This window comes from Enhydra lutris, unplaced genomic scaffold, assembly GCF_002288905.1.
Source record: "Enhydra lutris kenyoni isolate GAN:26980312 unplaced genomic scaffold, ASM228890v2 scaffoldscaffold1, whole genome shotgun sequence".
NCBI classification, from domain to species: Eukaryota; Metazoa; Chordata; class Mammalia; order Carnivora; family Mustelidae; genus Enhydra; species Enhydra lutris.
The window spans coordinates 31,307,726-31,321,283 of NW_019154085.1; the positions used below are offsets into that span (position 1 = coordinate 31,307,726).

General features: G+C 39.2%; 1 protein-coding gene across 1 annotated transcript in view; it reads right to left on the reverse strand.

Moving 5' to 3' along the window:
* Positions 1-13,558, reverse strand: part of LOC111150752 (EPH receptor A4) — a 143,785-nt gene that overhangs the window by 10,400 nt on the left and 119,827 nt on the right. The window contains exons 9-15 of the mRNA XM_022508374.1: positions 12,197-12,255; positions 10,282-10,395; positions 9,835-10,020; positions 5,804-5,865; positions 5,142-5,351; positions 4,766-4,768; positions 3,072-3,221 (exon numbers count right to left, since the gene is read on the reverse strand). Of these exons, the coding sequence (XP_022364082.1) occupies positions 3,072-3,221; positions 4,766-4,768; positions 5,142-5,351; positions 5,804-5,865; positions 9,835-10,020; positions 10,282-10,395; positions 12,197-12,255 (784 nt within the window). The remainder of the gene's footprint in view (positions 1-3,071; positions 3,222-4,765; positions 4,769-5,141; positions 5,352-5,803; positions 5,866-9,834; positions 10,021-10,281; positions 10,396-12,196; positions 12,256-13,558) is intronic.

Genomic DNA, 13,558 nt, shown 5'->3' on the forward strand with positions numbered 1-13,558 from the left:
AGTGTTAAAGACCTTCCTTAAGAAGCATTAATGGTTGCCTCCAAGATGGAAGGCCCTTTTATCATTGTAAGCCTCTGTCCACTTGCTCAGACAGCTCATGGACAAATACAGAAGCCCACCTTCCAGACCTCCAATCCAGAAGACACTACCTCTCTCTAAAATAGCACGCTCCTCAAACGCTCTAGACGCCCAGCTATTTTTACTTTTGGAAGACCACAATATGCCAATACGCCAATTTGGTATCTTATTCTTGATCTCAGCTGGCTGTCAAATGACACTGATAGAAGTTGTTAGTAAAAGAGATCTAAAAAAAGTGTTAGCAAAGAAAATTAAAACAAACAAATAAATTTCTTTTAGGACATTCCCATTTTGAAGAGAAGAAGTTATAATGGTAGATGGCAATTGTCTTATTGCTCAGTTCTCCCTGCTTAATAAAACATAAGCAAACCATTCAACAGTCTTTCTTCTCATTCTACTTTTTCTAATCTGTTTTTACAGGTATTACGGTATTTTTCTCATTAGCATCTTGCTAAGCCCCTCTTCTTTAGGGTGTGAATCCCAGTGATATAAAATCATATGACTCATGCCAAATTTAAGGAGGGGAATTATTTCATAACTTCTTGGCTACTTATCAGCAATATTTATGGGCATCCTATGAAATTCTGGATGTGCTTTTGTTTGTTTGGAGATTTTTAAAGTTTTATTTGTTTTAAATCAGATTTTTTTAACCACTTTGGTAGAAAAAAAATCGTTTTTTTTTTTTTTCTGATTTTTTTAAATGTAACTGTCAGCGAAATCACCAGAGCTGTAGCCATCTCAATGACCACGTTGGCGTTCCCCCCCCACCGTAGGTTTTATTTACTGTCCAAAAATTGGTCTTCAACAGAAAACAGTTAATTCAGTTGGGTCCAGTTTCTATGTATCAGTACGACTATTGTCTTTTTAGCTAGCACACAGTTCAACAATCATCTTGTGATTTATTAAGCCCTCTGATCCTTTTTTATCCCATGTATCTTTGCCAACATCCTGTTGTATTAGTACTATTTACCACTCCTTCTACTGTAGACTTCTATATGCTATCTTACTAAACATTATTCTATTTATTTCTAGCAATTACATTAAGTCAGTTTGATCTTCGGACTTTTATCTTTCCAGGTGCATGGTGTTGACTCTGGACTTGATGAAAACATTTCACATTGAATTGATGACAATGAGAGCAATATTGGGCTAATGCCAGGGTAACACAATTTGTTATAAACCCTCAGACTGCTTAATACTCTTTCATTAGCTCCCTATCCACTGCCAGCTTGGAAGATGGCTTGTGGGTTAACAAAGCATATTTTCTCAGTTTGCTGCTGAATGTTTTGGGGAGGGGGACGCTGACGAGCAAAACAAACAAAAAAACTTGGTAAGTTTGCCACATTTTCAATAGCTATTTTGATTCTATTCACCATATGCCAAATGAATTCTGATGAAAGTAATTCCCCAGTTACATTTCCTATTGATCCCTGTTCTACACAGAACCCAACAGAGACAAATACACGTGAATGACTAATCAATATTATTTGTGGGAGAGACATGGCTTCAGATGTTCTTCATGGATAAAGCCAGACAGCTGAAAGTTTAAGACAATAAAAACTGTTTTCATATAATATAGAAACTGTCAAAACTACAGGCCTGAAAATATTTAGGGCAGGAAAATGGACAGCATCTTTTAGATCCCCTGCTCCTATGAGCATTTGGTCATGACTCTCAACTGAAATGAAGCTTAAGTATCAAATCATTAAATGAGTAAACGTATGCACTACTTGCTCCTGTAGGTAGTTTCTGTCCCTCTGAAAGTCTCTAATCTGAAACCAAATGTTGCTATAAGTAGGACCTGGAAGGTGCCTGTGACACAATCACACTGAACAACAGATTACACACCACTCACCTCTATAGTTTTGTCCCCCACCTCCCCGCAGCCTGCAATTACCTATCAGTTATGCTAGCTACTGGCTTTCTTCCTGTCTGCTATGAACCTTTCTTTGTAACTTACAGATAACACAATGTCAACACTATCATTCCTCTTAATCTGGTTAGAGAATTCTTTTTTGCCCCACTAGACACGGAGTGCACTAGCTTCTCCATTGCTCTGAACAGCCTTTTATCGATAAGGTAACCAGCATCTTACTTCCTGAGTGCACCTGGTTCTTCATTTAATTGTTAAGCCTTTGCAACTTCCTGTTGGTCCAGGCTAAGGCAGATGGGCAGAGGGAATTCCATATGAGAAGGATTTTGTAAAAGATGATTTTTCTCCCAAACTATAATTTTTATGACTGCTGAATTGAATACCATGCCTTTGTAAACATCCTCTGCTAATATTTCACTTCACATATATAAGTAACTAACAAGTGTTCTGGGAAGACCCCCTGGTTTAAGATTTTTATTTTTGTGTATTTTTCCCCCTTTCACACTGGAGATGTTTGTAATTAAATTCTATTACTCTGGAATCTTATTAGTGTCATTATTGAATGGTTTTCTGAAATTGCAGGCATTGTGGATACTCCCTTACGAAGTCGTCCAGATGGTACATTTAAAGGGATGTGCATAATTTACAAAGGGTCATTTAGCGAAGTTTTATTTTAGAGTCCTCAAGGGGCAAGCTCTAATTACAACTATGCCAGCTTTAAAATATTCACTACTTTTCTTCCAATAAACCTTTGGTGTCAATTTTTTCACATGTGAAATTTCTGTTTTTCGTATATCCTTGTATTTTCTTAAGAGTCAAAGTTGAATTTTGTTTCAGTATGGATTTGAGCATTAATCAAGTAAAATACTGTTCCTTCTCACTCATCCATCCACCTATGTAACTATCTACTGAATCTGTCTTCCATACTATCCCATTTAAGCTACATAATTTTGGGCCTTGAAATCCATGACCATAAGGTTTAACTAGATTACTCATCCATTTGTGTTGAGAATCTTGCATTCCGTGTATCATTTCAAGCTCAGCCTTCACTCTATCATATGCTGATGCGATCCTTCCAGAATCTCAATGTGAAGACATATTTTAGAACATAAAGACTCACGTCTTGATTGGACATATCCCAATAGGGTCTCTCTCCATACGACATCACTTCCCACATAACGATTCCATAGCTCCATACATCACTCGCTGATGTGAATTTACGATAGGCAATTGCTTCTGGCGCGGTCCACCGGATAGGAATCTTGCCACCCTGTGAACATTCAAGACATAAGTTATTCCCTAAGTACATCACTGATGTGCCATTTCAGTCACTGAATGTTGTTACTGTTTGGAAGCAGGTCAACAGCATTCCTGAGATAGCTCTCCAAAAACAATGAGAGACTTGTTTATTTTAACTAGTCTTTGAGGTTGAGATGCTTCTCCTCATAGGTTTTCTCTAGTCACAAGGAAGTGAATAAGTAATCTGTTTAATTATTTTTAAAAAGTCTACCTATTACCTGAGCTCTGCTTTCAGGCAATATTGTAGAAGAAAAGGAATTTCAGGTTTTACAGAATGCTTATGTCATCATGGTATATCAATGGATGTGCCACGGAGACTCTTGTTGACTTCTTGTTGGATTCTCTCACTCAGCAGCACAGAGGCAGTATTTAGTATCACTTCTGAAATCATGAACTGTGGAAGTTAAATACGACCACACTGTGATCCTACTTTTATATAGCATGAGAAACATGTTTAACATGTTTAGAAGATAATACGTTACATAGTCTCTCAGCAAAAGCCAAATACCAGGATGTCAGAGCTGTTACTGTCTTCAGGGGGTGAGGACACCCACAAAAATGGTAAAGCAATTGAATATTACTCAGGAAAAGTTTAAAATGCTGTTTTCTTATTTTGTTTTGCCTCAAATGTCTACTGTTTGATTATACCTATGTGAAAGGTATTTTTAATTGAGTTTCAAATTTCTTAAGTTTCCACCTAAGGAAATTAATGCAACTTGAATTCAGACCCTCAAGCTGTTCAAGAGAACATCATTTCAAAGTCTGCTTTACTAAGGCTACGAAACAAGGCAATAAATTGTACTAGAAATTATACTGATTCTTACTGGCACTTACTCTGAAAACTCTTCTGGCGCTTACTCTGAAAACCTAGTGTGTTACATTTCTACTTGTTCTATGCAGAGGATGCTTGTGCTGCCTTCTACTTTCCTTAACTATTCGGCTAAGGTGTTATCTATGTAAATGCTCATTCTAGAAGCCTTCTTTCACTTTCCTCTCTCCAAATACTGGAAAAAGAATTAAAGATTTTTAGCATTCACAAAGATGCATTCTTTCCTAACTGAATGGACTTAGAATTCAAAAGTGGATATATGTGTAGTGTAGACTCAAAACTAGAGCCAAAGAAAATGAAAACTACAAGGAAAAAAAAAATAACCAACCAACCAACCACTCAAACAAACAAACAAACACAAAAACACAATGCTTAGGATTGCTAATGCAAAATGAGCACCGAAGGAAGAAAATGGCTGGTAACTGTCTGCTTCTCATTGATTTCAGCAGTGCCAGCCCTAATGGCCAATAACTTTTATGATTCTGTTTATTTCCTTACTATCTTATATTCAGCTTGTCCAGCTAAGATAGCATAGCCATTAAATGTATACTGATAACTCTTAACTGTGTCCCCTAATCCAGCTTATCTACCAGTAGCAAAATGAAGACCAATAGACACTAAAAATTCTCTCATAGTGTAAATGTTTTATAAATTTTGTATCTACATTCCCAGATTCAGTAGCCAACCAACTAGAAACATTGTTCTGTCTCGTTTAAAATAAGAAAATGTTTTAATAATAGATAAGAACCAAAGAGAAAATATAAAATAGGAAGGAAGGAAGGAAGGTAGGAAAGAGGGGAGGAAAGGAGGGAGGAAGGGAAGAAAAATTAAGTGTAAAAACTGCAGTAAGTAAAGCTCTAGTTTGCAGTAAAGTAGTCACACATCATGAGGCGGTTTCAAAATCCCTCAGAAACATGCCTTAAAAATGAACATGCGCATGGGCATGAAGAGGCTCTGAATGATGAGGAAACTTACAAAATCACAAAGGGCTTAAACATCAAAGTGAGAAAAGAGGAACAGTTTCATCAGAGTCAAAACCCAGAGGTCATAAATCCTCCTTACCCTGGTGGTGTAAGCGGCTTCCGGATCATCCTCAAGCACTCGTGACATGCCAAAATCGGACACTTTGCAGACCAAGTTGCTATTTACCAGAATATTCCGCGCAGCTAGATCTCTGTGCACATAGCTCATATCAGATAAGTACTTCATCCCAGACCCGATGCCACGAAGCATGCCCACCAGCTGAATGACAGTAAATCTGCCATCGTTCTTCTGTGTAGGAAAGGAATGAGAAACTATCTCATTAGCATGAGGTCTAATTAATTTTCACCAGGCATTTATTACTTGAATCTTTTTTGATATCTGTATCAAGTATGCAATGAAACTCAACATTATTTCCGGGCCTTTCTGAACAAAGTCACTTATTCTTTACTAGAGTGCATCCTAGGAGCTGGGTTTGCTTCCTGTAATAGATGGAAATTATCCAACTGTAATGAATCTACCGCTCAAACAGCCCCACCACGCAAGAGTGAATCTAATACTACCTTCATTGAACATGGATTATTTAATAGCCTTTAAAAATCACATCATTCTCTATGTCTCCTCTTCCTCCCTTGCCCCATTAAAAAAGTCCATGAATACAACCAAACAGAATGGACACAAGGAGTCTGTTAGAGTCTTCTAAATACCAACATTCTTGGGTTTAATATAAAGTAGTCACGTACCCTGAGGAATGCATCCAAAGAGCCATTCTCCATGTACTCTGTTATGATCATTACTGGTTTACCTAGAGTTTTCAGAAAGAAAAACACAAACCCTTGATGAGCACTGCAGTTAATGAGATAAAAATGGGCTGTGCACAATTTTACTGCCAAGACACCTGTCTTGCGCGATCTAATTTAATTAAAACAAGCCAAGCTTATGCCTCAGCTGTGGGGAGCTAGGAATGAAATATTAAAAGGATGGGTAGGTTTAAATTCCATCTGGAAGGTTAACCCTTTGGGTGGCTTGTTGACAAGGTCTTTAACTAAAGTGGCCTCTGGTATCCAGGGAGCACATGAACGGATAATTGCTCTCTCAAGCAAAAGGGGAAGAAGATAAATGGGCAGGTCTGTGTAAAGGCGAAAAAAATCTTTAGGATAATTAATTTATTTTGTCCCCAGAAGAGCCACTTGTGTGATGCTAAAGCAATCAATGGATAGAGAAACTTTTTTACTGATTTAGAGAAACCCAAGTTTCTGGAAGCAGTAACCACACTGAATACTTCATCACTCAAACACATCTCAAAGCTTGAGCATGCACAATATTAACCTCCCCCTCCCCACCTGCCTTGCTAGGGTCAGGAGCTGTATCCTTTCCTTTCCTTTTTATAGTAATAAAAAAACCCTTAATTCTATTTGCTCCCTTAAACCGACAACCTCAGCAACAACAAACAATAAAAATCAGAGAAAAGGTTCAGTAAATTATTTCACCTGAGACAGCAAGTTAATTCAGTACTAGAACATTCTTGCTCCCCCCCACCACCTGTTCCCCCCACTCCCACAAAGAGAACAAAATTATTTTAAGGTTTGGGAGAAGTGGGGAGAAATAATTCTCTCATTTCACTTTGGTTTTCTTTCTGAAGAAGTTAGGAAATAACCATTCTTTAGTTTCTTAATTGCTATGGGCTCAAGGTCTGAAATTCCTTCTTTCTACATGGTACTTGTGGGAGGGGTAGGGAGGGGAGCGTAAATCCTCCGTATTTTACTAAAGGATAGATAAAAGCAAAGAGAACATAAAAGATTTCCTGGGAGGAAAATAAAATGCTAGTTTGATAAATCAAAAATATTCACTTTCATTGCTATACTTGTGGAATGTTCGGACTCAAACATTCAGTCAGGGAAAATGGACTAGGGTATGTCACTGCTGAAAAGTTCCTGTAATTACTCTAAACCAATACCTTTCCCACCCAGAAAAGACTCTGTTCTGATGTGGGGACAGGGGGAAAAGTCTTCATCTCAGAGGGAAAAATTAGAACAGCAGTTTTCAAAGCTGTCCAAGTTACCATTTTTTTCCCACTATGTGTTTGGTGTCCTGTCTAAGAAAGCATTCCAAGGTAAAACTTTGGAAACAATACCATGGAGACTTTCTTTACAGTGATGGACAAAAAGCTGGCAGAAAAACTGGAAAGTGTGGTGTAGATCAAAGGCCGAAGAAAACCCATTTCCCGTCTCTCCTCTTGGCCGGAAGGAGTGGTCTCTCTACACCTTTTCTGTCCTCCCTCAATATAATACAATACATAGGAAGCTCTTAGTTTCAGACTCCTTTACCCTCTACATCTGTGGCCACAGACAGACCAAATGCATCTGAAGGACTTTTAATGAACCCGCATCAATCAAAAGATACTTTGTCAATTAATGAGAAAGGTTAACTCTCTTGCATTAACACCTACTCCAATTCCACCAGATCCCTCTGGAGGTGTGGATAAGAGTAGAAGATCCAAAAGATGGGGGGGGGGGGGGGGGAGGGGAGAGAATTTATAGTCTCCCCGACAATTTAAAAAGTTACTCAAGTAACTGCTGGTAATGAATTCACAGACTTCCACACCACCTCTGCACCCTCACACCTCCCTCCTCTGACGGTTGGCACCATCTTTACAATTTCTCTGCATTCCTTGTTCTGTTTATTGAAAGTATCCATTTGTCAGAATCTTTATGAGCTCTCCAAGAGAAATAGAGATGAAGGTCTCCATAAGCAGAGGGGCTTATAAAATGGGTCTCAGCTGGGCTCACGGATGGACAGGACTCCTCCCCTACAACAGGCAGGGGTGCAGTGAGGGCAGGCCAGCGTTGGGGGAGGGGGACAATGCCTCTGGTGGCAATTTTAAATCATTTTAATTCAGTGACAACTGCATTATGCAAATGCATCCAGTCGTTTATAACAGTTACAGCTGTAATAGCTACGGGTTTTAGAGGCGCGGTGGGACTTTAATACAAAGATCCCCTGTTTCTTCTCTCTTCTGCAGAGGTGCTATGAAAATCACTGTCTGCAGCAGGAAAAACACCCCAAGCTGAACAGAGCCTCCTTTTGAGAAAATGGACCTGCAGAAGTATTTAAACAGAATGTTATCTTTCAATTAAAGTAGTGAAGGGCTCTGGGCAGCCCTGAAGGCCACGGGCAACAGAAAAATATCCTGTCTGTAAAACTAATCTTAAAAAGCAAATAGAGCTATTCTATGCTAATTATAGCCTTTGCCTGAGGTAGAAAATTATATACCCTTAGCACCAAGGTTCCGTTTCTGAAGGACTCTGAAGATGGGAAAGACGTTCTTCTTAAGACATAGTAATACCAGTTTAACACCTAGGGAAGATTTCTGTTGTTGTTGTTTAAATTTGCCAAGCATTATGCTAAATACGGGAACTACTTCATCCAAAAAAACCTGCTGAGGCAAGTTCTATTTTTAATTTTATGGTACAGATGAGGAAACTGACGGTTTGAGCAACCAGTCAAGACCACATGCCCTCTGAGCAGTAGAGCTGCCTGGCACGTCTCTGGTCACCTCTCTGGCCATGGGGGCCAGGGGATCTCTAAGTCTGGTCCTAGGAACCACAGCTTTGGTTTATCTACCCACTCTGCAGAAATGCGAACTCACCACCCCATCCCCACCTGATCAGTCAAACCTGAGGACGCGGTCCAGGAAGGCGTTTTAACACGTTTTCCAGAATTCTGATGTTGGTTCAACGATCTCTGAATAAACATACACTTCCTCTTGCTTTTTAGTAACCTCCTTACTTTCTCTTCCTAAAGGTCCCGGACTCTTGTGTCTCAATTCCCTGCTCTGCCCCAGACGGCATGTCCAATGTTGACTTGTTAACCTCCCCTTCCCTCTCCACTGCACAACTACCCCTCCACCCCGCCCCCCGCCGAACCCTTCGCCCACTCTGCACATGCTGATGGAGGATGCTTTTCGTAGGCACCTTGAATCAAGTTGCAGGAACCCTGGCCTTCCTGGAGACATAGCCCTGGGGCTTACAAGATCCTTGACTTGTACTTAGGTAGTAGGTACCGAGGCTCCTGGAACAGAGCCATGTTCAACAACAACGGCTTCGGCTGGACTGTCCGTCCGTGTGGTGCTTTATAAATTGGTCTTAGCCAGCCTTACAGATGTATTCAGGGTTTGCTTCACAAAATGCATCTGTTGAGTTGTGTCGTATTTTAACTGAAGCGTGGTTCACAGGCTTGGGGAATGCTAATGGGCTAAAAAAGGGAAGGTTCATCCAGGTGTTACTGTGAATAGGTGCTGAACAGCAACAGCCATAAATCAGGCAGAGTAGACAAGCAAATCCCCCAATATAATAAAGATTTCCAAGATTCACTCCCCGCATCTGGAGCCGAAGCTTCAAGCACAAGGTGTGGCGAGGTTTTGTTGGGGTTTATGTGAAAAGTACTTAAATTTTATTTTGCTTACCATCTGCTTGTGCCTACCCTGTGACAATCAGTTTGGTCTAGCGAAGGTTTGAAAGATGGCGAGGCATACCGAAAATCTGCAATATTAATTTCCCTAAAATCTCACACAAGCTGCCTTGGAAATAGGGAATCAGCCTAAACCGTAGACCCATTGAGAGCTGACTACAAGATTAATGACTTGTCCTGCACTGATTTCCTCCTATTAGCAATCAGTGGGTCTGCTCCATCTGTCATTTCCCTGGAAAGAAAATGTGTGTTTAATTTGCCAGTAACTTCTAACTTGGCTTTGTAAAGGGAGCGACCCACGTACATTTGGTGACAACGCCTTCCAAGTGAATTATGTTCGGGTGGTCAAACTGTCCCATGATGCTGGCCTCACTCAGGAAGTCTCTCCTCTGTTTGTCTGTATAACCAGCTTTCAGGGTCTTGATGGCGACACAGATCTCTCTCTTGCCAGGCACTTTGAGACGCCCACTGCATACTTCACCAAATTCACCTTTGGGAAAGAAAAAACGAATCAACCATGGACCAGAAACACATTCAAGATTAAAGAGGAATAGCAAACATTTGTTGAGTACTTTTTACATGCTGGGCACTGTGTTCATGTTTTACATAGATCAAGGAAATTTCATGTATACCGATATTTACATAAATACATGGATATACACGATGTTCATACAAATTAGTATAATCCACATATGTATGTTTAATATCTACAACGAAAATAGGCTTATCTGAGAGATACTCAGATACTTACCAACTCCTATGACTTTTTCGATCTTAATGCAGGATGCGTCGATTTCTTTGGCAAATTCTCGAACTGCTTGGTTGGGATCTTCGTATGTAAAGGGATCCACGTAAGTTCTAACACCTAAGCAATAAACATGTGATAGGATGGCTGAACACTTCTCAAAAACCACGAATAAACTTAAGTTGTCCAGGTCTAAAAATACTCAGTATAGGAAAGTGTTCTTAGCATGACAAAAATACTTAGCATAGACATACGAAATATTTAGATTCTTGCTCTGGTTTTCATTAGTGGGTAAACAAAGAATTGTTAGCTACTTAAGAGGCTACAGCTCTACTGACTTCCTGGAATGTCTTCACACTTCAAGGATGAAATCTGAAAAACCACCTATCCCATGGAGGAAAAGAGAGTCTCTACAAGAAAACTGGGAATGTGTTGGCTGAATACTAGGTATCCAGATCAGTTGCTCATGTCCTACCCATCATCTCCAGCCATCCTTTCTTGGGAAGGTAACTGGAGCTTTCTTTCTCAACGGGCCATGTCTACGTGGTGCCCCCTTTTGCCCAATATCTGGACCAATTAAGCATGTGACCAGTAATTAACAAATGAAGATTAAAGCTGGGTTAAAATAGACAAGAGGGATAACACCAGCTAGCTGATAGAGAATATAAACTCTGTATTGGACCTGCACTTTTAAAAGTGCTATTAGTAAAGACACCACAGTTCATCTGGAAGCTTCAGCTGGAGAAAATGTTGTTGCCTCATTGTGTGGATGGTCTGAATACCAGAAGTGTAATTCAGCCAAACCCCACAGTCAACTTGCAGCCTAAATTCAGAATGTGAGCACTGAGCCCAGAGATGTCTGGGGCAAGAAGCATTAGTAATTACTGGGAATTCTCCTTTCCCTGCTAGAGCTCCTAGTACAGCTTTGGGGCACAGAGAGGGTGTAGGGCGCTGGTTGACTTAATAATCCCCTTGATTTTCCAGAACTGTCAGTCTTTTCGTCTCCAAAAAAAAAAAAAAAAAAAAAGTCATTAAAAAAAAATATATATATATATCACATGCAAATTTTAAAAAATATGGTTTTGGAAAGAAAACAGGGTGAATAAGTAACAGAAGGTTCAGATATCCCATATCCTTCAGCTTTATATGCTATAGCCAAGAAACTCTTTCTCAAGATGATCCTTCCTACCTGTGGTCTCTCTCTCTTCTACCTTCCTGTGCTGTCCAACAGAGTAGCTATTACCCATAAGTTGCTATTATATGTAAATTAGTTAAAATTAAATAAACTTAAAATTCACTTTCTCATTCACACTTGCAACTTTTCAAATACTCAATGGTGCATGTGGCTCTTGGTTAATGTACTAATGTAATGCAGACAGAGACCACCACCATCTCAGAAGGTTCTAAAGGTTCTAATGCTCCAGGAGGGGCATCAACCGCTGTCCATTTAAGAGTCTTCTCTCTTGCTCAAGTCATTCTAGGGCCAGTTCTTCAAATTTACTCTTCAATCCCCAAATAACCAGAGTACATGGAAGAAATATTAGTAGTCCTGAAAGCCATAGCAAATACTCTTGGGATTGGGACAGTTACTGTTCATTCCTGGAAGTTCTTTTCTTTCCCCCCAAACGTGAGAAAAACTGTGACCTGTTAAACCTTGTCACCCAGCTACAAAAATCAGCCACTAAGACCAATACTTTTTTCAGGGTGGAAAATAAAATAAGGGAAAACGAGTTTTCCCAACCCCCATCTTTAATCTCACTTGAAACAATCCCAAATCATCGATTTCAGTTGGATACCCTGAAGATAATTTTGTGGAAGGACTGTAATATTAATAGTCATATGAATTTAATTTAGGCATTTCTATAATGAAAATATGAGACATGCTCTAAAAATAAAATTATTTTTAATCCGGTTTTTGTACCTTGATTCAAATGTTTCTCTTCATCTGCTTCTTGTTTAGCTTTACTGTATTTACTCCGTCTAATTAAAAATTAAAAAAAATAAAATTATTTTCTAAAGTTGTATGCCATAAGTTCTTTGCTACCACATTGTAAGTCAGGCAAATACATTGTGGACATTTCACAGATGAGTAAGCTGAGGTTTATGGGAAGTAAAATAATAAGGTGAGTTAACTGTCACTTTGATGCCAAATGATGGTTTCAAGCAATCACAACCCAGAGTCTCTGCTCTTAACCATGATACTAAACTAAGGTGATAAAACAAATATTTTATAATATACTTTCAAATCTCAAGAATAAATTTATCTTACTGAAGACAGATTTTAAGTTTCCTGGCTAATTTTTCGATACATATTCTGAATTAAAATAAGTTTCCATGGATGAATTCTACAGAAATCAAATGGCAAGAGTATTCATTATAACAGTCAGTCCTGTTGCTACAACCAGAATAACCACTACCACAAGTCTCATGATCATATCATATGATATTCTTAAAAGAATAGTTTTGTGGTTATGGGTTTCAGCTGTTGCTTACAAATGCATAAATTATTAATGATAATTTAAAAGGTAAATATTTGCTTTTTACTGGATTACATTCTATAAGAGTTTGCAGAAAACTTGCAAGAGTAAAGATGAGAAGTTTCCATTTGTAGCTGAATTCTCTTTCCAAACAAATGGTGTATAATCTCACCATTGGCATTCTGTTCTAAATGTCCTAAAGAAATGAGATTTTGGGGGTGGGGAGGGTGGGGAGACAGATGCCTCAGTCAGCTAAGCATTGGACTCTTTCTTGATTTTGGCTCAGGTCATGATCTCAGGGTTGTGATATCAAGCCTGTTTTCAGGTTCCACACTCACTGGGGAGTCTGCTTAAGATTCTCTTTCTGCCTCTCCCTCCGTCCCTCTGCCATCCCCACCCTGGCTTGCACTCAACCTCTCTGGGGGGAAAAAAAAAAGGAAATGGGATCTGGGTGTAATAAGTCTTGAGAATCAGAAATCCTGAATACATGTAAATCTCAAATCAATAATTTTGATAAACTGCATATGTATGCATGTATGTTTATCTATGTGTATGTGTGTAGGTCACAAGAATCAAAAAATCAACTCAGTTGGTACTATAGCTTTTCAAAGTTTGGCAAAATGAGACCAATTAAGTGAATAAAATGTGTACATTTATGTTTCTGCCCAAAATGTAAAGTTGACATTGGAGTTGTTCTTGTGTTTCTTGCAGGTAAGGAAGCTGAACCAAGATCCCCTCCAGGCCACAGAGCATCTCAACAGTGGGGTCCCGTCAAATTCTGGAAACCTGAACTCTGTCTGAGCAGA